A 25,572-nucleotide genomic window follows, 5' to 3' on the forward strand; every position below is an offset into this window, starting at 1 on the left:
AACCTGGTATTGATAAAAATCAAGATTGTCAACCCCCTTCAATATTTTACCAGATACTTAAAGATTCCAGATCATCGGAATGTTCAAAATATTATTGCCCAATGGGGAAAGAATTACTTGTCTGAATCCTGATTTGAAAACTAGAGTTGTTCCCCTTCAACTATGTTTCCTCAAAGGGACTGGATGACGGAAACGTCAATGGCGGGCACTTCAATGTGAAAGAAAAGTTTTAAAAAGATTTAGTGTTGTTCTAATTAATTAAGAACATCAATGAGCAAGTTTGATGATTTAGACATTAATCCACGTATATTAACTGCTATCAAACGATGTAAGTAAAGTTCATTAAGGAAATCCGAAATGTTACTGATCGGTTTTTAATTTAGAATAAACTGAAAGTAGACAAATCAGATTGAAGTCAAAACATTAGAGAAATGGAGTTTAACACCCACTCGACACAAACTAGGTCATTTCGGAACCAAAATATGGTTCAATATTATTTCCAAAATTCGCTTGCACAAACGGTTCTTTCGCTGTGGGAGGAAACTGAAGGACCCGGTTTCAGAGAAAAGCCAAAGTTTGGACAGGCAATCCTATTCCTTATCCTTGTTAAGTACAAGCGGGGAATCAATAGTCTGTCACATGAATCAATGTCAGGTCTTGTGAGCTAATGTGCACGTGTTAACGCCCCCTTCAAAACAAGAAGAAACTAGTCCTACATTGTTTATTCTAATTTTGCTATGAATCAAACAGGAAAGGATTTAAATTAAAAGGTCACCAGAAAAGCTTCATAAATCTTTTAAAAAATGCAAGTAATTATGTCAACATATTCTTTCCCTGACATAAGTATAACACGATCCCAAATGTCAATGTTACCTGCCACAGGTAAATTTCATGAGGTAGATTTCCGCCGTTCTCCGTTGGTATTCATAACCTCCCGCCAATAAACAAACTGTGACGTAATTTTAGTCCTTCTGCTCATATTCTAGTATATATTTCTATACAATACCAGCCATATACATGTATCTGCAATTTTAAGCCATACATTCATTGAGTTACTCACACAAATTTTATTTAAAAACACATGTATATTTTTAAACAGCCAAATTAACCAGTGTTGAATCTGTGTTGAGTTTATCTGGACCTGATCTAGAAAGAACATGTCAGTTGTCATCGAGTGATGTATCAACATTAAAACATGCCATTGCTGAATCAATACCAAAACCGGATCCATGTACAGGTAAACTATCAACATTTTTGTCCCCCGCCTTTCGAAGAAAGCAGGGGACTATTAAAATGGGTTCGTCCGTCTGTCTGTCTGTCCGTCTGTCTGTCCGTCACACTTTTTGGGACACAATAACTCTCTTCCTAATTGAGCTAGAATGTTCAAACTTGGTGTATGTGTTTATTAGGTCAATGCCTTGATGGAGATCGAAGATGAGCATTTTCCGCTTAGGGTAAGCAGAGATAAGCAATTTGATTGGTTGATGCTTTGGGACACGATAACTCTCTTCCTAATTGGGCTAGAATGTTCAAACTTGGTGTATGTGTTGATTAGGTCAATGCCTTGATGGAGTTCGAAGATGAGCATTTTCCGCTTAGGGTAAGCAGAGATAAGCAATTTGATTGGTTGATGCTTTGGGACACGATAACTTTTAATTGAGCTAGAATGTTCAAACTTGGTGTATGTGTTTATTAGGTCAATGCCTTGTTTATTTTGATTCTATCTGATAGAGAGTGATGAAACTTAATGTATACTTAATAATCAGTTTGATTGCTGGATACTTTTGAAAAAGATAAACATGCAATTAATTAATATATGTCATCTATTTATTTCGGGATTTCAGCGGGGAACATCAGCCTCACTGTTGGCTTGTTTATAATTGAAACTCACTTCAGATTGTTGGGGGTTGGGTGGTTGAATGGTTTAACGTGTGCGTGTTAGATTGTTAGATTTGTCATTGAGTCAAGTTGCCCCTACACGCAAGAGAATTATTGACAAAAAAAACACTTATCAGTAATTAGTAGTACCATTCTTGTCTAAATTTCAATTTTCCATAATGTTTTTTTTTTTTTTTTTTAAATCATTTAAATTTTGGATATCATTCATTTGTAGGATGTGCATATCTATAAAATATCTTTCCATGTCAGTCACTTCCGCAATACTTTGGGTGGCAATGACAAAAGAAACGATGTTGTCTGTAATTAGTATGAGTATGACTATATTTATTAATACTGAGGAAGAACAATCTAATAGAAATGTGTTTATTAAAATAAAAAATGAAGTACTATCTATAGACTATTCGTATTTGTTTATTTTTCTGATAGCTTTGGATCTGTGGAAGGGGGAATGTGTCAATAATTTAAAGATCAAGAAACTGTCAATAGGTTGTGATGTTTTTGACAATTTCTTACGAGGTTAGTTATCACATATATTTTCTATTCTATTTAACTTCATTTTTTTTTCATCTTGTTTATTTTGTTGGAACTTCATTTGTGACTCTGTTAAACCCCATTTCATTTCATTGATTAAACCCCATTTTATTTCATTATTACACCACATTTATTAAACCCCATTTCATTTCTTTTATTAAACCCCATTTCATTTATTAAATAACATTTAATTTATTGTGTTTTACAGGTGGTATAATATCGCGAGGAATAACAGAATTATCAGGTGAAAGTGCCAGTGGTAAAACCCAGTTCTGTTTACAGTTATGTCTGACTGTTCAACTACCTGTTACACACGGAGGACTAGCAGGAGGTTTGTATTATTCACCATTAGACCACCATCAATTTCAACTTCTCTTCCTCAGTTTAGGTGGTCAAGAGAGAGAGAGAGAGTGTGTGAGAGAGAGTGTGAGAGAGAGAGTGTGTGAGAGAGAGAGAGAGAGTGTGAGAGAGAGTGTGAGAGAGAGTGTGTGAGAGAGAGAGAGAGAGTGTGAGAGAGAGTGTGTGTGAGAGAGAGAGAGAGAGAGAGAGATGTGGTTTAACATCCACTCGACACAAACTAGGTCATTTCGGGACTAACATGGTTTTGATTTTATTTCAATAATTTACTTGCGCGTAGGGGTCTTTAGCAGTGGGAGGAAACCCTAGGACCCGGAGAAAACCCACGAGGTTGGACAGGTGACCCTACTCCTTGTCACGTACAACCGGGGATTCGACACCAAGGTGGTCAAGTAGTCTAGATCATAAGGTTTGTCATTGAGTCAAGTGGCATGGGTTTATGCCATACTTGTACGTGAGGAGTAGTGTCACCTGTCCAATCTCATGGGTTTTCTCAGGGTCCCTCGATTTCCTCCCACTAAGACCCCTAGGTGCATGTCAGTTGTTGAAATAAAAATTAAACCATATGTTAGTCCTGAAATGACCTAGTTTTGAGGAGTGGATGTTAGATCCATTTCTTTCTCTCACTCTCTTACAATGATTTATAGACCAAAAATACTTTGGTATTTTAGTTCCACATTTTAAAGTTCCGAAATTCTAAATAAAACATTTTTCATGAGACTTGTGTGGCTTTTTATTTATGAAGACCCAGAAAAACTAAACATTAAATTGTTTTAGCCTTAATGTTGATGTTGTAACAAACTATTATGACACACTTAGATTTGTGTTTCTTAAGTCAATATATACTTTACACCTGTAGTATGTATACACTCTTGTGTTTACTGTGTTCAGATGTATCACGGTGTTTAAATATGGATTGATTCCTATGGATACAACAATATCTATCACTTTTTCATCTTCTTTCTTCCATTAAAGATGCACTATGTAAGAGCTAAATCTGCCTATTTTCAATATATTCATTTTGCATTATCTATTTTTGAAATTTTCAGTATATTCATATTTCATTATCTATTTTTGAACTATTATAGCAAGAACGGCTAGCTCTTTATCTAAATCTTACATAATCCATCTTTAGAGTAACGGTAGCAATATTGTTAATTTTAAACTAGACTAATATACATTACAACCCTTATTCACTTAACATATCTAATACACTTTACACCTCTAATACACTTAACATAGCTAATACACTTTACACCTCTAATACACATGCTCTCTGATATACTTATCACCTCTAATACACATAGACTCTCTAATATACTTTACATCTCTAATATACTTGGTACAATTGTACTGTATAAGTATAATTAACAAAAATACCTTGTGTTTTACTTTCAAACACCAGGCAGTATACATAGTTTACATCACACTAATCATCAATAAAAGTATGTCCCATAAAAGATCTTCCTGTTCAAATGTCAATGAACGTCCCTGATAAATGTAAATAATATATGTGGCAGTCACGGTTCTGTTTAAAGTTGTATTCCTTTGATAATTTCAGCAGTATTGTCTTATTATTAATTCAAGAATATATAGAAATAATGAAGAATTGCCCCACGTTTATTTAAAGAGCCATTAGTACTGTCCTTTAAAATTCTCTTACTTTTGACATTGGGGTGAGGATGTAAGCTGCTGTGATTTGACTATATAGTTGGAGGAGGGGGATATCCGAATGGTTAGCATGCGCGCTCTGTATCATAAGGTCTTGTCATTGAGTCAACTGACGTGGTTTCGATTCCTCGGTTGTATGTGACAAGGAGTAGGTTAGCCTGTCCAACCCCGTGAGTTTTCTCTGGGTCCTCCGTTTCCTCCCACTGCTATATACCTCTACGTGCAAGCGAGTTATTGAAATAAAATTGAACCATGTGTTAGTCCCGAAATGACCTAGTTTGTGTCGATTGGACGTTACCCCCCCCCCCATTTCTCTCTCTCTTTGCCTATATAGTTACATCAGTGGTGTTAGGATTAGATTGTATGCAATATTTGAGATAAATCTGTCAATCCACTGTTTTAGATTCATTACAAGTGAACCATCATGCACAAATTTCTAACAATAGTTAAGACTGGCAAATTAGAATATCCTTATTAGATCCCATCTTAAATTAGAATATCCTTATTATATCACAATTTAAATTAGAATATCCTTATTAGATCACAACTTAAATTAGAATATCCTTATTAGATCACAACTTAAATTAGAATATCCTTCTTAGATCACAACTTAAATTAGAATATCCTTCTTAGATCACAACTTAAATTAGAATATCCTTATTATATCACAATTTAAATTAGAATATCCTTATTAGATCACATCTTAAATACACTCAAGGACTTTGGTGTAGAATATTATTTTTTTTCAATTTGTCAAAAAACATAACTTTTTAACTTGTATAGGGAGTTGATAAAATGACATGAAATGGGGTTTATCATCCTAATTTTCTGCACTAATGAAGACAGGCATATTTTATATGGAGAAACTTTTGTCTACACAGCGCCATTTCTACCTACTGTTCTGTGGGTTCCTGTATGTGCACAGAACCTTTAGATTTTTATTTTTGTTCCATCTGAATAGCAAGACGCTATTCTTTGCCAGGCCCTCTGTCTTTCACCACTGACAAGGGGAAACCACACCAGGATTGAACCTTGGACCACCTGGTTCGTGAGCCAGCACCCTACCTACTGCGTCACAGTGAATTCATGTGAATAACTATCTTAGAAGGAAGAAATCTTTTATAAATGCAGATATGATTAAATAACATGATTTCCTGATAAAGCCAATAATAATGTCATGAGAAGTTATTCCATTCACCTACCCCTAAGGAGGAATCTTTTATAATCTGACATTTGAGATTTGTGGTATTATATAATTAGTGAAAGGGGAAGTCAGACATGTAAACTAGTTATTTATCAATATAGATTTATTTTAATACTGGATTATTTATAAACATTCTTTTATACACTTTTTGTAATCTCTACAAGTAAAAGAGTTTCTTTGAGATCCTTTTTTCAAACTTGCTAATCTTATTCCAGCTATTCATAGACATTGAGAGATATGTATTAAATATTCATAGGTGCAATGATAGGATTTGTATCACGATTCCTATGCAGGTCAATATGTATCAAGAAAACAAGAGGATAATTGTAGAAATAAAACTGTTTTATATCATGATATTGAATATTTATGTGGATCAAAATAAGGACCAAAACACTGCATCACTGACAAGGGGAAACCACGCCAGAAAATCGGGATGAACTTTCTCGGCCAATGCAGGGATCGAACACCTTTTGGAGATGAAATAAGGGAGATGAAATTGCCTTCTAAGGAGAACGAGACATTCAAATTATTACCAGATCTTCTACTCCCTTTATTTGTACCCCCAGTTTTAAAATATATAACACATGACATTATTATATGGAATACTAGTTACTTGAAAGATTTATTTCCTCCATCTGTTTAAGAGCCATACGACCAAGCAAATTATTAAAATAGAATTAAATCATATGTTAGTCCCCAAAACTGACCTAGTTTGTGTTCAGTGGACATTGATCCCTATTTCTTTCTCATAAGGTCTGTCATAGAGTCAGCTGGCGTGGTTTCAATTCCCAGGTTGTACATGACAAGGAGTAGTGTCACCTGTCCAACCTCGTGGGGTTTTTTCCGGGCCCCCCTGTTTACTCCCACTGCTAAAGACAACTACACTCAAGCAAATTCTTGAAATAAAATTGAACCATGTGTTATTCTCGAAATTGCCTAGTTTGTATTGAGTGGACATTAAACCCCATTCTCTCTCTCTCTCTCTCTCTCTGTCATAGAGTCAGTTGGCGTGGTTTCAATTCCCAGGTTGTACATGACAAGGAGTAGTGTCGCCTGTCCAACCTCGTGGGTTTTTTTCAGGGACCCCCTGTTTACTCCCACTGCTAAAGACAACTACACTCAAGCAAATTCTTGAAATAAAATTGAACCATGTGTTATTCTCGAAATTGCCTAGTTTGTATTGAGTGGACATTAAACCCCATTCTCTCTCTCTCTCTCTCTCTCTCTCTCTCTCTCTCTCTCTCCCTCCCATTGTAGCTCCAGTTTATATTTAGTTCTCATGATTTATTTGACTTGTTTTATGAAAGTGCTAATTAGTTTTGCATGTGCTAATCAATAGGGGAGATATAAATATATTTGATTAGCACCTGATAATAAGCAGACGTGATAATTGTAAAGCCCTTGACCAAATGTGCAAATGAGCTTCAATAATTAAGTGTAAAAAAAGCCTTCACTTTACAAAATTTGAAATCCATCTTTGAAAACAAGCGGATGCTATAAACCTTCATATTGGGAATATATATATAGTCGTTTGGATGGGGCGAAAAAAACAAGGTCCCATGTACATACTGACGTGCAGGTAAAAGACCCCTTGACAGTTCGATATAAGAGTAGGTTGTAATGCCGCTGGCTGGTTGAAATTTTTTCCCTCATAGCAAACTATGACATATGTCCATCGTCATTAGCCTAGTCGGAGTAGGACATTAAACCCCATTTCATTTCCATCTCCATTTGTGACTGTCCAAATGAAAATCACCATGTTAGTCTCAAAATAACCAAAGCACAGTTGACATGACATTAAACCCTGTACTATTTCACCATTGCTGATCGGTCGTATGCACAGCTGTTCTGGGTTGTAGTAGCCACATACCATTAATTGTAAGTTCATAACAATTTGCTTTGATACGATAGCCTATTTACATTATTCGAATCGATAAATTCCTGAATACATGATAGAACATAATATTAACACATGTAGATTATACACAGCGATAATTGACCTACTTTCAATTTTAAAATATAAAACATTTTTCACTAAAATCAATAAGAGACAGTGGATACGGTTGACATCTATTTATAGTAACAGGTAATATTTACAAGACAAACTGTCATGTTATATAGACAGTATCACAGTTGATAGGAGACTTTATTACTACTAATACCTGCTGATTAATAGCACATATTTTAGTTACCAATTAATATGGTTTATGTTTGTTAATACATCATTTCGCTACGATGGATTGTTGAACTAGATTTGTCATGTGATTAAAACGTGATTACGACGTGACAGCAACATAGTTTAGAGCAGTTTTCAATTTTACTTCAGTTTTATGAATAAATGTTAGAACTTGATATCGATAGGAATCCTGCAGGTTGTTGGTAATAGAACATATGTACATTTACACAAACACACAGGGGTATGTTTATGAGATAAATTTGCTTGCATCAGTCACATACCAATATATAATAAGAAAATGTCATTTTATTAAAAAACAATTAAAAATGTGAAATGCAAAATAATAGGTGATGAAGATACCACCTTTGCTTTTTGGGTAGAAGAGAAGAGTATTTTATTTTTCTTATCTTTCACTTGTGATGACTAACAATGAGACCAAATGCTGAGTTTATGTCCATTTTCAATTTCCAGTGAAATCATCACTTTATTTAGGGCTGGAAATAAAAAGTTTCAATATACAGCATGCCTTAACTAGTACCATATATATTTTAGTATACAGCATGCTCTAACTGGTACCATATATTTTAGTATACAGCATGCTTTAACTAGTACCATATATATATTTTAGTATACAGCATGCCCTAACTAGTACCATATATTTTAAATATACAGCTTTCCCTAACTAGTACCATATATTTTCAATATACAGCATGCCTTAACTAGTACCATATATATTTTAGCATACAGCTTGCCCTAACTAGTACCATATATTTTAAATATACAGCATGCCCTAACTAGTACCATATATTTTGGGGGGTTGGATGACCGAATGGTTAGCACGCACACGCTGTATCATACGGCCTGTCATTGAGTCAATTGGCGGGGTTTCGATTCCCTGGTTGTATGTGACAAGGAGTAGGGTCGCCTATCCAACCTCGTGGGTTTTCTCTGGGTCCTCCAGTTTCCTCCCACTGCTAAAGACCCCTACGCGCAAGTGAATTATGGAAATAAAATTGAACCATATGTTAGTCCCGAAATGACCTAGTTTGTGTTGAGTGGACGTTAAACCCAATTTCTCTCTCTCTCTCACCATATATTTTAAATATATAGTATGCTCTAACTAGTACAATATATTTTTGACTTTCTGTCAGATACATATTAAACATACCATTAAAAAACAGGAAAAAAGACAAATAGAGAATGTCTATTACAGGTGCTTCATTTCCAGGCATGACATTGAGAAATGACATTAGGTGTTCTAGAAAGAGTAAGCCTTCCCTGTCATGTCCTCCTGCTATCTTGGGTTTAAAGCATACTACACTGTCATGTTTATGCACCTAACTTCTACTCAAGGTGACACATGAGTCTTTACTTTAGAGGAAGATTACCCGTGTAGTGTTGTTATTAGATAAATATAAAACAGGTGTGAGTCACTGCATCTTTACCTTGTAGATATTAAAGGTGCTGTCCCACCGATTTAACCGTCATACAATAAGGTTAAAGCATTAGAAATGAACATGGGGTTTGACATCCACTCAACTAAAGCTAGGTCATTTTGGGACTGTCTTTAGCAGTGGGAGGAAACCAGAGCACCCAGAGGATACCCACAAAGTTAGTGTGGGATCGAACTCATGCCATTGTCTCAATGGCAGACCTTATGATCTATAGTGCATGTATTAGACTAGACAGACACCCAACTCCCGTACTCGAAAAGAGAAAAATTTTAGTAGAAAGAGCTGTTGATATTGGATGGTCACCAGAATGGCTCAACAAGATTACGTAACGGTCATGAAACGAAATAGAGTTTAACATCCTACTTTTTTTGCAGTAACAGATGCAGAACTGGCATCACGATCATTTTTACTTGAAATAAAATTGAGTTTTACGTTCTACTGTTCTGCACCGACTGGGCTAATGAAGACGGGCATACTCCATACAGTGTGCTATTATGGAAATTTTGCATGGACAAAGGCACTACGGCCTACTCTTATATTAAATTCCAATCGAAGCGTTCTTTTACGTGTAGGCAAATTCCAATCAAAGCGTTCTTTTGCGTGTAGGCAAATGTGCGCACAGGACCTCAGTTTTTTTGTCCCATCCAAATGACTATACATTGTCCCTTGCCATCTCCGCCGTTCTGCGACACAGACAAGGAGAAAAACCACGTCGGAAATTCCTGATGAACTTACAAGTGTAAAAGCATAACAAACCAGATCGTTCACCTATCTCAAAAGTCGAAAGTATCCACTATTTAAAAACAAAGCTTCATGAACATAAAGAATGGGCTAGCTTGTATGAAAAAAGCTGAATTAATATTATTATAGTTGTCTTAGACACATATAGGTGGTCGCATAGAAACCAAATTTCAAATACATTAGAATTGACAGATTTGATTACTTTTTGTGCGAGAAACTTTTTGTTGATAAAAGTACTTTTGATACTTGTATGGTCTTGAACTCTTTATTTGACTTTCATTTTGACACATTGGGGCTTTAAAGACTTGGTTATTTGGACACAAATATAGCGTGAAGCTAGAAAACATTGTCCCAAACCAAACATGAAAACTGACCGTTGATTTTCATCTTTTAGAGTATGACGGTGTTTTAGATATTACAAGGGAGGGGAGTTAGGTGGTGGAATGGTTAACGAGTGTGTGTTGCATCCTAAGATCTGTCATTGAGTCAAGTTGCGTGGTTTCAATTCCCCATCTTATACCTCATGGGTTTTTTAAGGGTCCTTCAGTTTCTGGTAAAGACCCCTACGCGCAAGCGAATTAACGAAATAGAATTGAACCTTATGTTAGTCCCAGAATGACCCAGTTTGTGTCAAGTGGACATTAAACTAACTCTCTCTCTCTCTCTCTCTCTCTCTCTCTCTGGGGGGTTGGATGGCCGAATGGTTAGTGGTTAGCACATGCGCGCTGTATCATACGGCCTGTCATTGAGTCAACTGGCGTGGTTTCGAATCCCCAATTGTACGTGACAAGGAGTAGGGTCGCCTGTCCAACCTCGTGGATTTTCTCCGGGTCCTCCGATTTCCTCCCACTGCTAAAGACCCCTACGCACAAGCGAATTATTGAAATAAAAATTAACCATATGTTAGTCCTGAAATGACCTAGTTTGTGTCGAGTGGACTTTAAACCCCTTTTCTCTCTCTCTCTCTCTCTCTCTCTCTCTCTCTCAGGGTTTATTCCCTAAAATAATTCAGGGATTGCTCCTTTAACTTGTTATAAAGAACTGATTATATGACCTGACAAATGACACACTGCTCTTTTGTCTTCTTATTTGACATAGGCGTAGCGTGGAAGTATTAGAAAAGTTTTGATATAGGACTCAGTAATTCTATTCTATACCTGGATTTTGAAGGGTAAATTATTAAAAATTTCTAATAAATAATATACATGTACAACCCCAATGACATTTAACAGCCTATGTTACAGTGTTAAAAAGCTCAGTTGAATAATCCCGGACATGGGGCCTACTTCATGAGAATTTTTTTTAAGGATACATATACAACCATTTCTTTGGTTGAGTGTTCAAATCCTATTACAAATGTTAGCTCTAGTTCAATAAATGGGATGTGTTCTTAAAATAGCTTGGTTAAAGTTTTTTTTGTGATACTGATCCATGATTAACCATAATTCTGAAGCAGTGGTTATGAACATCATCATCTCATTGACCATTACTATACTTACTATATTTCCTGAGGTATTTCCAGCCGAATTTCCTCTTGTCAGTGGTGCAGGTCGAAGTGACTGGCAAGCAAAGTGTTTAGTTGTTTGGATAGAACAATAAAGCGAGGTCCCCTATATGTACATAATGGGCACCACATTAATGATTCTCAATCAGTTGGAAATTTTGTAATAGGATTAAAATTTCCCCTCATCTCCTGTCTTCATTAGCCCCAGTGGTGTAGATTAGTAAGATGTTAAACCCCATTTCATTTCTTGTTTGTGTATTTCTCTGTCCATATTTCTTGTTTGTGTATTTCACTGTCCATGTTGCTTGTTTGTGTATTTCACTGTCCATATTGCTTGTTTGTGTATTTCACTGTCCATATTTCTTGTTTGTGTATTACACTGTCCATGTTTCTTGTTTGTGTATTTCACTGCCCATATTTCTTGTTTGTGTATTTCACTGTCCATATTTCTTGTTTGTGTATTTCTCTGTCCATATTTCTTGTTTGTGTATTTCTCTGTCCATATTTCTTGTTTGTGTATTTCACTGTCCATGTTGCTTGTTTGTGTATTTCACTGTCCATATTGCTTGTTTGTGTATTTCACTGTCCATATTTCTTGTTTGTGTATTTCACTGCCCATATTTCTTGTTTGTGTATTTCACTGTCCATATTTCTTGTTTGTGTATTTCACTGCCCATATTTCTTGTTTGTGTATTTCACTGTCCATATTTCTTGTTTGTGTATTTCACTGTCCATATTTCTTGTTTGTGTATTTCACTGTCCATATTTCTTGTTTGTGTATTTCACTGTCCATGTTACTTGGTTTTGTATTTCACTGCCCATATTTCTTTAATATTTTACACTGCCCATATTTCTTTTTGTGTATTTCACTGTCTATATTGCTTGTTTGTGTATTTCACTGCCCATATTTCTTGTTTGTGTATATCACAGCTCATATTTCTTGTTTGTGTATTTCACTATCCATATTGCTTGTTTGTATATTTAGAAAATTTATATTGTGTATTTATTCTTGTGGAATATCCAATTTAAATATCTAATGGCCTCTTATATTATGATAGTTTTAAGTATTTGTATAATTTGATTTCCATGTTTTGTTATTGTGTTTATAGGTGCAGTCTATATATGTACAGAAGATGCATTTCCTAATAAACGTCTACAACAGCTCATCAGCCATTACAACGAGAAATATTCAGGTTTAAAGGAAAGAATACAATTCAGTGACAATATTTATATAGAACACATATCAGATTATGTAAGTATTGATAACATAAACAGTAATTTAAACCGCGGATGGGTCATGAAGATCAGTGGATTCATTCTTATAACTATCAGAAATTATAAAAATTATGAGAGAGAAAGAGAGAAATGGGGTTTAACGTCCACTCGACACAAACTAGGTTATTCCGGGACTAACGTATGGTTTAATTTTATTTCAATAATTCGCTTGCGCGTAGGTGTCTTTAGCAGCGGGAGGAAACCGTAGGACCCGGAGAAAACCCACGAGGTTGGACAGGTGACCCTACTCCTTGTCACGTACAATCAGAGATTCGAAACCACGCCAGTTGACTCAATGATAGGCCTATTCAGCCATCTAACCCCCTATAAAAATTAAGAACAAAAAAAAGGGAAATTATATGTATTATATGTATCTATATGTAATTTATAATCTAGTATTTAGGAACAACGACTATTGGCCAAATAGTGTAACACATGCGCTTTAGATCATAAGACCTGTCATTGATTCAAGTGGCATGGTTTCGATCTCACACTTGTACCTGACAAGGAGTAGGGTCGCCAGCCTAACCTCATGGATTTTCTCCAGGTCCTCCAGTCTCCTCCCACTTATAAAGACCCCTACGCACAAACAAATTATTGAAATAAAATTGTTCCATATATTTGTCCCAAAATGACCTAGTTTGTGTTGATTGGACTCGAAATTAACTAAAAGATAAAAACTCCCCGAAAAAATATAATTAAAAACAAGAATGTTTCGTCCCACTGCCAAAGATCCCTATGCTCAAGCAAATAATTGAAATAAAATTGAACCATATGTTAGTCCCAAAATGACCTAGTTTGTGTCAAGTCTCTCTCTCTCTCTCTCTCTCTCTTTATTGCATAAACTTTTTTTTCTATAAAACAATGTAGATATTGATGCCAAACTTTAGTTGAGTTAATATCAATTGTAATTTATACCCTGACCTTTTATAACCTTCATGTATCTTCATTCTATTACATTGGTAATTATTGATATCGGTGTGCTTGATTGATAACTTTTCTTTGCTTTAAATGTCGGATGGCGAAGTGATTATCTTCATTATAAAAATTCAACATCTACACATGTTATGGCACATTCTTTTTTTTTAAAGGGACTTTAGTTGGCCGGGTTAAATTTTGTTACCCATTGAAATTATTTGACTTAATTAAATTTCTTCACATAAAAATCATAATTCCACACGTTATGGCCCTTTTTTGTTTATTCTTTTTTTTTTTTAAAGCCTGTTTAAATTGTTATGTAAAGAAAATATTCATCGCTCTATTATGGTCATGGGAAGTCATCTATTCTAAAGGGACTTTCCCTGTTATCTCTATTTATAGCCAGAAGCCAGAGACTGGCTAAGCTACTTCTGTTCAGCTTTTATGGTCATGAGAAGTCATCTGTTCTAAGGGACTTTCCCCTTACCTCTTTTTATAACCATAAACCAGAGATTTGGTTTCTTGTATTCAGCTGTTATGGTCGAGAGAAGTCGTCTATGTTAAAAGGACTTTACTCACTGCTGTAGCCCAGAGACTAAGCCTCTTGTATTAAGCTATTGTGATTATGGGAAATCTTTTTTTAAAAGGGACTCTCCACTTATCTCTTTTTATATCCGTAAACCAGAGACTAAGCTTGTTGTATTCAACTATTATAAAAATACTAATATTTTTCGTGTTAAATCTATTTTGTTATAAAAAGAAATTATTGATATTGATTAAAACATTATATAACCATGAGCCAGAGACTAGACTTCCTCATGTTTTGTGGTAGAAATGAAATGAAATGAGGTTGAACATCCTACTGTTCTGCTACAAGTGGGCAATATGGCCTACTCTTATATTGAATTCCAACTGCTAAGGGATGTTTTACGTGTACACCAATGTATACATGGACCTTTTTTTATGCGTCCCATCTGAATGGCTGGACACCAAAGATAAGGGGAAACCACGCCGAAAAATCCAGGCCAATGCATGGATTGAATATGAGACCTCTAGGCCAGCGTCTTACCCACTTAGCCACTGTGGCTCCCGTTTTATGGTAGAGGATGGCTTCAAGTTTGTTTTAAGCGTTCAGTAGACCATGATTTTACACTGTTGACATTTTCATAAATTAGATAGAAATGTATGTATATATTTTTGCACTACAGTATATAAAAATTATCTTTGATTTTACAAAATCTAGATCATGTTTCTGATAAATACTGCTGTCAAAAAATATTTGTCATCATATATTTAGTAACCTGTTATATCACCCATTCAGACAAGGCCTCTTTTGCTTGTCACAATTGAGGATCTTGTAATGAAGAAACATTTACAATGAAATGAAATATTGTGACTTTGGCTTCCTAAACTATCAAAAACTACTTGGAAAAGGGACATATTTATTAAATATTTTGTTATTTTGATTAGATACATTTATAAAACAGGAGACTTGAATTTTTTTTTGAAGGGGGACACACTTCTCTCATCCTCCCTCCCTTGAATCCAGCCCTGAAATTAGTCATCTATAATAATAAAGGAACTCTAAGAAAAAAACGCAAACAAATTGTGTTGGATTTCCTTTATAGACAGTATGATATAATTTAAATTAAAGACCATTATATAAGAACTAAATCTGCCTATATTGGTTTCAAAGTTCAAATGTTAAATAAATTATTATTTAGACATTTATTCACGTGACAAGCCTATAACCAGCTCTCTAGATCATCGGATGGCCATGGTTTACATGGATTAGAACACCTACAAGATTTAAAAATTTAACAATAAAAGGGATAATCAAGACTGTCAAATACCGTTGCCATGATAATAAACAATATATGCTACATCTTTAAACTGTCATAACTTCACTCACAATGAACTAATTTTGAATGCAATTTTTAATATATTCATTTTACATTACCTATTTTTAAACTATTATAACAAGAACGTCTAGCTCTTTATCTAAATCTTACATAATGTTTCTGTAGCTGTTCAATAGGTTGAAATAATATCTTGATTTATTGCAGCGATAATGTCCATGACTCCATTTCTAGCCATAATTATCATCTTGCCATTTCCTAACAGTTCAAATTATTATCAACAAGAAACCTCTTTATTACAGGATGGTTTGACTTATTGTATACACAAGAAATTACCTGTGTTATTAGCTCAGGGTTTGATTCAACTGGTAATTGTTGATTCTGTAGCGGCTCTGTTTCGTTGTGATTACGAGAATCATGAAATGATAAAGAGAGCGAAACACATGAACACGTTTGCTGGTAAACTTCGTGGTTTTAGTCAACAGTATAATATACCTATTGTTTGTGTGAACCAGGTAAGCGTATAGAAATTAAAAAAAAAAATGGAGTTTTAATGAAATGAAATGGGGTTTAACGTCCTACTGTTCTGCTCCGAACTGGGCTAATAAAGACAGACATACACCAAACAGTGTGCTATGAGGGAAATTTTGCCCGGACAGCGGCACTACAGCCTACTCCTATATCGAATTCCAACTGTCAAGGGATCTTTTACATGCACGCCAATGTGTACACAGGACCTCGTTTTTTTGTCTCATCCAAACGACTAGACAGCTGTCCTTTTCAGGTACTCCATCCAGCATCACTAACAAGGGGAAACCACGCCGGAAAATCCTGATAAACTCAAAATATCCTAAGTAACAGTGTTGATAATGTATTTCATTTTATTGTTTCATCTTTGTAACTGTCATAGAAATTGTACATAATGAATGAATGAATTGTGATTTATGCCCAAAATCAAATATTGTTTAAATTAAATGCCAACTCCATATTTCATTAAAATTGTAAATTTATACCCAAAATAAAATATTGTTGAAAGGATATTAAAATTGTGACCAAACTCCACATTTCATTAAAATTAGAAATACCCATATTATTATACACAGGATAAACCATTGTTTACATTGTTTTTCTTTGGGATCCCCCTACTGCTAAAAACTTCAGTATGCAAGCAAATTATTAAAATACAGATATACCATATGTTAGGCCCAAAATCACCTAGTTTGTGTTAATGGACGTTAAACCCTATTTCTGTCTCTCTTCGGAGATAATACAGGTAGATAATACAGGTGTTTATGCCAAAATTGTTCACAATTGTAATTGAGTGACATGGTTTCAATTTCTATCAGTCCTTTCAATAGTAAATTATAGTAGGCCTATAGTGGATTGTAAAATAGAAATATTAATAAATGTAAGTAATTTGTTATAAAAATATTGATTATTAAATGTATTTGTCATCAGGTATTAGTAATACTATGATTAATACCTGATAACATCTGTGGAATGTACCTGGAGTAATTCTACTGTTTCTTTTGTTTGTTATTAATACGTATTGTATCTGTGGCTCAGTGAGTACAGTGCTGGCTGATTAATCTCTAGAGATCCCAGCCCAGGTAGTAAGCTTGAGTATTCTGTGTGATGATAAATGAATCATCCCAGACCCTAATCTTAAATCAGTGAATCCATAGTACGGTAGTTAATTAGTCGAAAATATGGTCCTGAAATTATGAAATACTTTTCTTTCTAGCAGGGCTTCCTTTTAATATCTCAGGGAAAGATAGTAAGCCTTGAAATCTGCTGTAATGATACATCAGGCCCTAATCTCAAATCATTGAATCCATATTACGGCAGTTAATTAGTCGAAAATATGATCCCTAAATTATGAAATACTTTTCTTTCTAGCAGGGTTCCTTTCAATATCTCCGAGTTAGATAGTAAGCCTCTAAATCCGCTGTAATGATACATCAGACCCTAATCTCAAATCAGTGAATCCATAGTACGGCAGTTAAATAGTTGAAAATATGATCCCTAAATTATGAAATATTTTTTTCCCTCCCACAATATTTCCTCTCAATACCTCTAACCAGGAGGTCTCGGGTTCGCTCTTGGTGTTGCTCGAGAAAGTTCCTTGAGATTTTCTAGGAGTTCAGATGGCTTTGGAATGTAAATGGAAAACGTATACTGTTTGTTTGTCATCAATTTATAATGTGGCTCAGTGAGTTAAGGTGCTGGCTCACTAATCTGGAGAACCTAGTGAAAGTTCAGAGACCCTAGTGAAAGTTCCTTGAGATTTTCCAGTCTGGTTTCTCCTTGTCAATGGTGCAGGATGGAGAGCCTGGCAAGGAATGTAAGTTTAGTCATTCAGCTGGCATAATAAGTTTGTGCTCATGATCACAGTAACTACTTAAAAAAAACCACAATGCCATTTGGTCGGTGTGAAAATGTCTTTAATTAAATTGATAAATATGTCTTTTATTAAAGGGGCATTATGTAAAATTTAGATAAAGAGATCGCCGTTCTTGATGTAATATTTCAAAAATAGATAATGCAAAATGAATACATTGTATATTGAAAATTTCATTCAAATTACTTTATTTTGAGGAAAGTTATCAATGTTTGTAGTTTTGACAAGATGTGTGCATTTATCGTAACCACTGTACTGGTTATTCAAGTCTTAGCCTCCCTTCTCGATTTTTAAATTAAATCATTAAATGGTCAAACTGTTCTAATCTAGTTCAAAATTTGAGCCATCCGATAGCATCGAGAGGTGATTATGGTCTTGTCATGGTAATAAATGTCTAATTAATAATTGATGTAACAATTATGGCCCAATTAAAGACCTGCAATAGGCAGATTTAGCTCTTACATAATGAATGTTTAAATTGATATAAATAACGATGTTAAAATCAAAGGTAAATTACAAATATAAAAACAGAGACATGAATATACAATAACAAGATAACTATTCTGATTCATTTAAACTCAAATAAATGACCTAATTTTTCTTGAAGTAATATACCTTAAAAGGAAGCCACAATTCTTTTTGTAGCATTTTAGATAAGCTAAAAGATAACCATGACTTTTTATATTTTACTCTTTGTTTACCAAAGATATAAATCAGAAATCAATTTGTCAAACAGTATTGATCAGAATGACACAAAAAATAAAAAAATGAAAAATTAATCAATGTAATATTGAATACATGAAAAGACTATCTACAGGGTAGATTGGTCAGATTTAAAAAATGACTGAAAGGTGGTTTTCGTTATTCAATATCTCCATGGTAATATTAAAAAGATATTAATAAGCTATATAATCTTGCCTGCCGTGACATAGTCTTCCAGATAATTGGACTTTTTTCCCCAAATCAATATAAACTCTATGTTTGATCCGTCTAAATATGCTTAAAGGCTTGAGGTTGACATGGAGGATTTTTGCGATTCATACAAAAGCAGAGATCTTCAGAATCTATTCACAGCATATCATAAGCTGCTTTTCTCTGCACAATGGTGTTCATTATCAGAACAAATATTATAGTTGCTTCAATTTGCTAGAGCTGTTGTTCAGGGTTTTTGTAGCACCTTGACAGATAACAATGTGTATATTTTGGACCTGAATCTGTTATTATCACCACTTTGTTTATAAATCTGTTGATAGTCGCTCATTAGTCTGTATTGATGTGTGGGATTATATTATATCTTTCACAGTTTGTGATATTTATACAGAGTGGGAGGGGGTGGATGGCTGAATGGTTAGCACTGGTGTGCTGTCATTGAGTCAACTGACGTGGTTTCCATTCCCCGGTTGTACGTGACAAGCAGTAGGGTTGCCTGTCCAACCTCGTGGGTTTTCTCCGGGTCCTCTGGTTTCCTCACACTGCTAAAGACCCTTACACACAAGCAAATTATTGAAATAGAATTGAACCAGTCTCAAAATGACCTAGTTTGTGTCAAGTGGATGTTAAACCCACCGATATTTGTATACTGTATAATAAATACAAGGCATATGTCATTATTTATAACTAAAAAAAAAGATGAGATTTTAATCGAGATTGACAAATGCTTTTTGTCCAAAAGTTTCAAGTTTCCACTTTGGTATCACTAGCTGATTGAGATTATTTGAACACAACTGTCTTTTAGGATTATACTGTTGAATTAATTCACAGAGATTATCAGGAGCTTCTCCACATGTATTAATTGTAATGATTACATTTATTATCTCACAAAATTCTATAAATCTTAAAGATTGTCTCTTGGATCCTAGCTGCGCCTCTAACCCCCCCCCCCCCCTCCACGTAACCACAAAGTGACCAAATTTAAAAAATGTCCTTCCAGAAAAATTGTATAAAATAAGAATGATCTTCCAGAAATAATTATAAGTGTTCTCCCCAAATATTAACAAAAGATGAAATTATTTATCGATAGAAATGTCCTTCAAGAAAGATTAATGAATGATAATAATTTCCTCACTAAATATTTAAAGAAGATAAGAATTTTCTCCCTGGAAAAATTTGCAAAAGATAAAAAATGTCCTCCCTTGAAATTTGATATAAGATATGGTAATATCTTCCTCAAAAAATTGTCTTATACAAAAATAATATAGAATTTATTTGCTAAAAATTAACTAACAGATAAGAATTTTCTCCCGAAAAATAAAATTAAAAACAAGAATGTTTCGTCTCACTGCTAAAGATCTCTACACTCAAGCGAATTATTGAAATAAAGTTGAACCATATGTTAGTCCCAAAATGACCTAGTTTGTGTCGAGTTGACATTAAACCCACTGTCTATATCACTATCTGTCTGTAAACTAATTTTGTTTATTTCAGGTGAGTGATTGCTTTGACAAGTCCAGTACAAGAAAAGTTCTGCCTGCATTAGGCTTAACCTGGTCTAACCAAGTCACATCAAGGTTTATGTTAGCTAAAACAAGCTGCCCAATTCAGCTAGAAAATTCAATTCCCAATAAAAGTGTGGACGGAAGCGTGCGGAAGTTTGAAGTGGTATTTGCCCCCAACATACCACAACTCGTCTTCCCGTTTATAGTGGACAAATATGGTATACATGGTCTGAAATAAGGCCTGATGACTGATAACCTTTTGAACGGTGAACGGTCACTTTTTATTGTTTATTTATGGCAAACATATTCCTGGTTAATGTGTAGATCTCTATAGATATACATGGATGGTCATCTATTATTATTTATATTATCAAATATCAACCATTAATGGCATGATTGTTATAGTTATTAATATATGACAATAATGTTATCCAGTCCATAAAAAATAATTTTATTTTTATCACTGAGTTATTTAAAGCTACTGTGACAGCTGATTTGTATACTTTGTATCATATTGGACATGATATTATTTATTTTTTTAATATAAACAAAATAAAGCCATTAATTAAATACTTTTAGAATATTGAATGTATATTATTGATGTAAAGGGTTGGATGGCCGAATGGTTAGTATGTGCGCGCTGTATCATAAGGTCTGTCATTGAGTCAGCTGGCGTGGTTTCGATTCCCCAGTTTTACATGACAAGGGTTGCCTGTCCAACCTCGTGGGTTTCCTCCCACTGCTAAAGACCTCTATGCGCAAGCGAATTATTGAAATAAAATTCAACCCACGTTAGTTCCGAAATGACCTAGTTGTGTCACGTGGACCTTAAACTCCATTTCTCTCTCTTTAGTCTCTCCCCGTCTTTGATAGCCTTTTTCAGCCCTTTTGTTAAAAGTACCCAGGACATTGTGGAAATTGTAAGATTAAAAGTAAAGGTACATAGAATGATCTCTGATATTTGGTTCTCACATGCTTTTAAAGAACAAGAGCAAAACTACTGTTGCAATATACATCGGCCAATGCAGGTTTGAACATGTGACTTTCAGGCTAGCAAGCCAGCGTCTTACCCACTTAGCCACCGTGGCTTCCGATTACTACAAGTGTATATATATATAAAATATTATAATAATCCTATAATCCCACTACTACTCCCTTCCAAAACCTGCATTTCATTGTCCCAATAAATCCCCTTTACATCAATAGAGAAAGAGAGAGAAATGGGGTTTAAGGACCAATTGACACAAACTAGGCCATTTCGGGACTAACATGGTTCAATTTTATTTCAATAATTCGCTTGCGCATAGGGGTCTTTAGCAGTGGGAGGAAACTGGAGAACCCGGAGAAAACCCACGAGGTTGGACAGACGACCCTACTCATTCTCACATTCAACCGGGGAATCGAAACCACGCCAGTTGACTCAATGACAGACCTTATGATACAACGCCCACATGCTAACCATTCTGCCAATTACCCCACCTGGGGAGAGACAAAAGGAAACATCTATGGACATTACCTTGCTTCGATTTGCTTTGTTTATTAAGCACTTGTAACAAAAGGCACAGAAGGGCTATCAAGGAAGGTTTTGGTTATTTCCAGGGTCATTGGGGAGATCAGGTCGGGTTGGGAAAGTTAGAAATTCCCATACTGTGGGTTAGCCGGACACAACATGGTCATTTCCATTTGTAAAATTCATCGGGAATTCTGGGTCAGGGCAAGGGTTGCCCTTTGGGTGTCTTAACGTGGCGCACAGGAATTTCTGTTCTACCCAACCAGACTAAAAATAGACTCATCCCCCAGAGAAGGGGGAGCAATAGCAGTAAAATTACAAGCCCAAACATTAAAGGTCATTTACCGTTCTCCATTCATCAATAGGCTGTATGTTGTCTAAATGATATATTATTAAATGACAAAAGTCTATACTTATTGAAGTGTGATCTGCCTGACTGACCACAGTAGATGGACGACCCACCCACCTTTCATTTATTTGTTGTCTCGTAGAAGATATGTCATTGTGAATCATAAACACTGCCCAATCTGTTTCTCAATGTTCAGTTTCTGCTTGATTTCACTACAAGTATAGACGTCCATCATTAGTTTAAGTCATTAATGGACATTTGAGACCAGACCATTGTAACGAACGACCATGCCTCATTTATACCTTGATATCCCTCAAGTTTATTTAAAGTACATTTTGTGATCCACGTGTTGATCTGTGGTTATTACTCTACAGGCAGGCATTTAAAAAATGAACTGAAATGGGGTATAACATCCTACTTTTTTGCCAGCATGGACCTTATTCATTAAAACTAAAATATTTAAAGATACATTATGGGAGATAAGATAAAGAAATGGCAGTTCTCGCTATAATAGTTAAAAACTAGATAGTGTAAAGGTAATTTTCTGAAAATTTCAGTCAAATTGATCCACTATGAGCCGAGAAAAAAGCGGGTGAAATTTTTGCATAGTCTCGGTCATCATTACTAAAATCATTAATATAAACAGCATAGTCTTGATTATCTACTTTTTCTGATTTAATTATCTTTGGCCGTTAGCGGCATACAGGAATCTAATCCAGCCAACATCGAAGGCTAGCCTTGACATCAAGAGTTTATTATGGTCTGGATAAGTTAATTAATGTCTAATTGATAATTCAGATAACATTTCAGGCCTAAAGAAAGACTTGTAATAAGCAGATTTTGCTCTTGCATAATGCATGTTTAAGGATTAAACCTTTTCATTGGCTTAAATCGGGGTTTTATTTAACTCTTATCCAATGAGCCATTGTGGCTCACTGAGTAAGGTACTGGCTAACTAACCGGGAGGTCCCTGGGTTTGATCCTGGTGTTGGTCGAGAAAATTCCTCCGGATTTTGCTAGCCTGGTCTCCCCCTTGTCAGTGGTGCAGAAAAGAGGGTGTGTCAAGGAACAGTATCTAGTTGTTTGGATGGACTGATAAACTGAGGTAAAAGAACTTTGAATTCAACGAAAAATAGGCGGAAACGCTGCTGTCCGGGCAAAATTTGCATGGTGTATGGCAGGGATCGTAATTGGCTATTTTTTGTCGGCTTTAGCCGCTTGAAGTTCAATAAAGCCGATTGGTAAAACAATGAACCGGCTACTATAGTATCATAAATCAATTTAGTTTTGGCTAAATTACAACAGGTTAATTATTACTTGTTAATTAAGTAGTCAATCAACTTGCTTGTCTGGTACAAGAACAGTCATACCTAAGTGAAAATCGGCCATGTAGTTCATAATCCAAGTAATTAGCACAAGTAACCGTAATTTTGATAATCTTCATTCGCCTGGTTGGTGCAAACAAGTAGGATGTTAAACCCCATTCCTTATCCACTGAAAGTTCTGTATCCTTAAAATATTTGAGCTTTGGTGAAGAATCTGCCAGGTGTGTGCCTGTCACTTTGAAAACTCAATTCCAAATGAAAAAGCAATAAACACTGTTCAGATTTCTTTCACATATATCTGATAAATAGGATTTTGTTCACAAATTACAAATGATATTTTTCTTAAAAAAAACATTAATATACACATTCATAGAAGAACGTCTTCAAATGGACTATATTTATAGATGTATTCAGTTCAGTGGCTTTGTACATAAACAATATACATAAATGATAAAAGTAAATAAAATAAACACATAATACCAATTGTTATTAACAGAATGAAACATAAGTTTTTAGATTTTTCTTGAATATTGTATATCACATTATATGGTATTGTTACAGAACTTTGTAGAGTTTCCTTAAAGACACTGCATTACACACATACATAAATGATAGAAGTAAATGAAATAAACACACAATACCATTTGGTAATAACAGAATGTTATTTAAAACATAAGTTTTTATCGTTTTCTTGAAAACTGTGTTGGGGAATGGGTGGCTGAATGGTTTAATGTGTGCACCTTAGAACAGAAGGTCAAATGGCATCATTTCAATTTCCCGCTTGTATGTGACAACATACAACATGTGGCTATTCTCCGGGTCCTTCGGTTTCTTTGTACAACTAAAGACCCCTACACGCAAATAAATTATTGAAATGAAATTGAACCACTTGTTAGTCCCGAAATAACCTAGTTTGTGTCGAGTACAACTAATAACCCTTACCCGCAAGTGAATTATTGATTAAATTGAACCATTTGTTAGTCCCGAAATGACCTAGTTTGTTCAGTTAAACTCCATTTCTCTCTCTCTCTCTAACATGTTACTCATAGACTAGTTTGTGTCCAGTGGATGTTAAACCCCATCTCTCTCTCTATCTCTCTGTATATGAAAACTGTGTATTACATTATGTGCTGTGAGGTATATTTACATATTTAACGTAATAAACATTATAAACCTTTTTTATGTGATGTTATGAATATAAACTTATGAATCACCATAATAAACTGGTTCTGTTTTTATCTGATCTATTTAATCATGTCATGTATCAAATAATATGTCAACATTTGATCCAGTCTATCCAGGCATAATTTGATATCTGTAATGGCAACCTTTTATGGTGGGGGGAAGGGGGTGCATCTAAATATAAAACCACTGGTTTAATGGTTTATTATATGCACAGTTGTTTATCAATTTTATTTAAATGTTGAAATTAAATGAAATTGAGTTTTAACGTCATACTGTTCTCAGCCAACTCGCCTTATGACGAAGTGAAAACACCCCGCAGTTTGCCATGAGGGCAATTTTGCCCGGACAGCAGCGTTTGCGTCTATTCCAATGGCAGAGCGTTCTTTTACTTGCACGACAACATGTTCACAGGACCTCTGTTTTATCATTCCATCCGAAAAACTAGACACTGTTCCTTGCAAAACTGTAGGACATAATTAAACCCCATTTCATTTATGTAACCTGTCATGAGAGGAAAAATACAATCCATAAAATATAAGGGCCTACAAATTTGATTTCATGCTATGTGTTAGAAAGGTTATTTATTTGAATAAACGACATTTCATAAAATAAAAAAAACCTAATCAATCATCTTAATCTGATATCCTTGTCACTCACAAGTTTTATTATACAATATGTAAATTTCATATTGCTTAAACATGCATTATGGAAGAGGCCAGAGCAGGTCTTTCTTAAGGCCTTAAATGTTATCTAAATTATTAATTAGACATTAATTAAC

General features: G+C 34.9%; 1 protein-coding gene across 1 annotated transcript; it reads left to right on the forward strand.

Annotated features, from left to right (window-relative positions):
* The first annotated feature begins 170 nt into the window (after nucleotides 1-170).
* On the forward strand, nucleotides 171-21,080 carry LOC126821144 (DNA repair protein XRCC3). Its single transcript, XM_050549480.2, has 7 exons — nucleotides 171-328; nucleotides 1,100-1,237; nucleotides 2,326-2,415; nucleotides 2,639-2,761; nucleotides 12,647-12,789; nucleotides 15,892-16,104; nucleotides 20,415-21,080. Exons 1-7 carry the CDS (start codon nucleotides 271-273, stop codon nucleotides 20,661-20,663), a joined length of 1,014 nt encoding a protein of 337 aa, XP_050405437.2. The 5' UTR covers nucleotides 171-270; the 3' UTR covers nucleotides 20,664-21,080.
* Nucleotides 21,081-25,572: the final 4,492 nt, after the last annotated feature.

The sequence above is a fragment of the Patella vulgata genome, chromosome 5, assembly GCF_932274485.2.
Source record: "Patella vulgata chromosome 5, xgPatVulg1.2, whole genome shotgun sequence".
In the NCBI taxonomy this organism is placed as follows: domain Eukaryota; kingdom Metazoa; phylum Mollusca; class Gastropoda; family Patellidae; genus Patella; species Patella vulgata.